Below are 3,607 nucleotides of genomic sequence, written 5' to 3' on the forward strand. Positions count from 1 at the left end.
AAATGTGTGTATCGTCAAATGGGTATTAAAAAAAAAAAAAAAAAAAAAAGAGACTAAAAAACAGGCGTAGCTAAATGGTACAAGTACAAACAGTGAAGAAACAAACATGGGAACATATTTAAGCAAGTTCTATGAAAAAAAAAAAAAGGCGTGCTTTCAAACATGCGCATTTTCGTAAGGTTTACAGGAAAAAAAAAAAAAAAAAAAAAAAAAATTATTGGGGAGTTGGCAAGGGGAAAATACCACTACCACCTTTTTACAGAACAAGATTAGAACAAAATGCAGGGGCCCCCAAGGGATGACAATCTATATGGGATGAGCCAAGTGGGGGCACGGAACTGTTGAAACGGTTCGCCAGGGCTATACAAACATTGTGAAGTTGAACAGCAAAATATGCGCTCGCAGATTTGTACATATGTGTACACGCTTGCATTTGCGCTTGTCCGCGATTTCGCTCTTCCGCAAAGCTTCTCCTGTCCACATGGTTTCGCCCTTCCATGTGCTTCCGCACAGCGCGCGTATGCTTGCGCAAGGGGGGCTGAAAACGAAAAAAAAAGGTTTACGTCCTATCGCCAAAGGCGAAGCGCGCTGCGCGTAGTACGTTCATAAGGAAAAATTAACAAGAGCGGGCGCGGAAAAGATGGAAAAGTGGAAAACAAAAGGGAAAAAGTTCACAAAAAAAAATAAATAAAATAAAATGAATAAAATGAGCAGCATAAGCCTTACTTGTCACAAGCTCACTGTTCATCTTTTCAGTTTAAAAAAAAAAAAATGAAAAAAAAATGAAAAACGGAAAAGTCGTTTCTCTGCCCAGTAGCATGTACACATAAGCTTACACTTGGACTGCAGAGAAATTCTTTTTTTTTTTTCTCAAAAGGTGAAATACGTTTTTCCGTTCTGAGCATATTCGCACGGATGGGTAGGTGGCGACAAGGAGGACGAAAAAAAAAAAAAAAAAAAAAAAATGAAACGAACAAGTGCCCCTTGTTCATACGTACACTAGCGCGAACTGCTGGCGTTCCGTGGCGGCCGCCTTAAATCATGCGTGTACACAATTGCGCGGGAAAACTGGCCACGACGAAATAATTGACAAGCGACCTCAAAAAAAGGAACACACGTAAGTACACATAAAGGCATGCATAAACATATTCATACATACAAACGTGTTTTTCCTTCTTTCTTCTGCCTTGTTTTCTGTTTTTTTTTTTTTTAAACCTCCTCATAATCGACTTATTAATCACGCTCAAGTGCTTTTATTTTTTTTTTTTGTCCATTTCTTTGTTCGCCCCCTTAGCAGCTGACCGGGAATCAGTCGTCCAGCTCACCAACTCCCTTGTTAAGACTACCACCCGCGTAATTCCCCCTTCCACGTTTTTTTTTTTTTGTCGCCTTTTTTTTTTTTTTTGCTGCCTTTTTATCCCCCCCACTACACAACATGCCAAATGACTTCATGAGGAATACCGAGATTGACATAAAAGACAACAAGGTAATGCTCATAGTGATGGCGCGACAGTGAGACGGGTGAGGAGGGGTCCATGCTTCCAAGCCAAGAGTGTGCATAATACACACGCTGGCACAGTGCGTAACCGTAGACTTTACACCCGCCACACCACCACTTACCGCCTCCCCCCCCACGTTGCAGTTCCCGTACTGTGTCGTGTTCTCCTACCTACCATGCCTGTCCACGTTCATCCCCATAGTGGGGCATGTCGGTAAGAAAAACCATTTTGTTTCCAAAGTGAATTCTTTCACCCCTGAAACGATGACAATGTGGGGGGGTCCCAATGCACATGGTTGTGTGTGCCCTCCTCCATTTTGTTCTTTTCTTTCTTTCTTTTTTTTTTTTTTTTTTTCCTATCCCTCGCAGGAATCGCCACATCATCAGGCGTAATTCACGACTTCTCCGGATCATACACTATCTCAGTTGGTACTGCTTCTCCCCTGCATGTTTGTTCTGAATGGACTCTGTCTACCTCCGTCACCCACACCCTCTTTATGTTCTCTCGTGCACAGTCACTGGTTGCACAATCTGAGCCGATTTGGAGAGACAATCTTCCTACCACTTCTTAATGTCGACGCTCTGCTTTTCGTCCTTTTTATTTTATTTATTTTTTTTTTTTTTCCAAACCAGACAATATGGCATTTAGCAACCCAATGAAGTATTGGCAGTTGGACAAGGATAAACTTCCTCTGGCCATTACTGACAAGGTAGGGTAAGGGAGGGAGCTTCCCTTGAGCTATTGCAGATTTCTCCACTGCACAAAACGGAGTTACCTACCACCACTGACCGCAAACCACCTACCACTTACCTAGTTCTACGATGACGCCATCTACCAAGCGGATCACGTTTTTTCCAAAAGAAAGGTAAAATCTACGTGCGTCTTCCACTGGGGCACCAGGTGTCCCCCCTTTCCACGTAAACCAACGCTGTTCCCCCTCATTCGCCCATCCACCCACCCCCCACATTACCCGCTTCTCCTACCACAATATAGCATAACCTATTAGTGTAAGACAAAAAAAAGGAGAAAAAAAAAAAGACATCCCCATGACCCCCACGGAAAATCGCAAAACAGTCCAATTTACAAAGGACAAAAAAAAAAAAAAAAAAAAAGGAGAAATATATTTTTTTAAATAAATTCCCTTTGCAGTAATAACTGCCACCACCATGTCGCCATGGTCCTGAATAACATAAAGTATAAGGGGAGATCCGACTGGTACGTTACCCCCCGAGCGGGAGTTCACTGTTTTTTGTTGCACACTACATATATATATATGAATAGATATTTATTTATTCATTAATGTACACGCATAGCGAGATCGATGGCCGGAACGCTGCGCTGAGCGTGGGTCTGCATTGTGTGCCTCTTCCCAGGTGGGGGGGGGGGTTCCTTTACCCAATTTTGATTAATCTGTCAACGAGCCTCCCACCTATTATACAGGACCCCGTTCAAGGTGTTCCTACATCTGGTGATCCATGGCCATTTTGTCTCGTAAGTGCGCGGGGAGATCAAGTGCAACTTGTTTGAAAGGGCGCCCACACTGACCACCGATTTGTTAAGCTGTCCATACCCCTATTTACATCGTTGTTCCCTTTTCGCATGCACCCGTGCAGGTGGACATACTTTTTGGTGCTATACGGACCCTTCGTGTTTATCCTCCTGCTGTTCGTTTTCCTGGCAGTCGCCCTTTAGCTCATGTTAGCCACACTAAACTCGATACGAGAAAAATGAAATATATATATATTTTTTCCTTTTGCACCTTCACAATTGTGTGCACGGAGGACAGAAGCAGACCTCCTGTTCCATTTAGAAACATATTTATATGCACATCCCATAGGCATACAGGTGGACGCCTCTGTCACCCGACGTGGAGAAAATCCATCCCCGCATTTGCTCCATATGTGTTAGCTCTGGTTGGGAAGTACTTCCCCCCCAAAAAACGACGTACCCCATATACACATCCTCGCGCATTTTGGGGGAAGACTTTACTCTAGCCCATCTTTTTATCTTCCCCTCTCTTGCCCTCTTTCGCTTGTCTGGCATCGAATTCGCACGCCATTTCCATGGTTTCCTTTTCCCTTTTTTTTTTTTTTTTTTTTTTTTTTTGT

At 43.2% G+C, this 3,607-nt stretch overlaps 1 protein-coding gene across 1 annotated transcript; it reads left to right on the forward strand.

The window, feature by feature from the left end:
- Positions 1–1,435: 1,435 nt before the first annotated feature.
- AK88_01504 (uncharacterized protein) lies at positions 1,436–3,191 on the forward strand (the record flags this gene model as incomplete). The annotated part of the gene is made up of 9 exons (XM_012479139.1): positions 1,436–1,486; positions 1,643–1,712; positions 1,868–1,927; positions 2,132–2,208; positions 2,314–2,364; positions 2,493–2,506; positions 2,649–2,714; positions 2,940–2,990; positions 3,113–3,191. 9 exons carry the CDS (start codon positions 1,436–1,438, stop codon positions 3,189–3,191), a joined length of 519 nt encoding a protein of 172 aa, XP_012334562.1.
- Positions 3,192–3,607: the final 416 nt, after the last annotated feature.

The sequence above is a fragment of the Plasmodium fragile genome (assembly GCF_000956335.1).
Source record: "Plasmodium fragile strain nilgiri unplaced genomic scaffold supercont1.13, whole genome shotgun sequence".
NCBI lineage: Eukaryota > Apicomplexa > Aconoidasida > Haemosporida > Plasmodiidae > Plasmodium > Plasmodium fragile.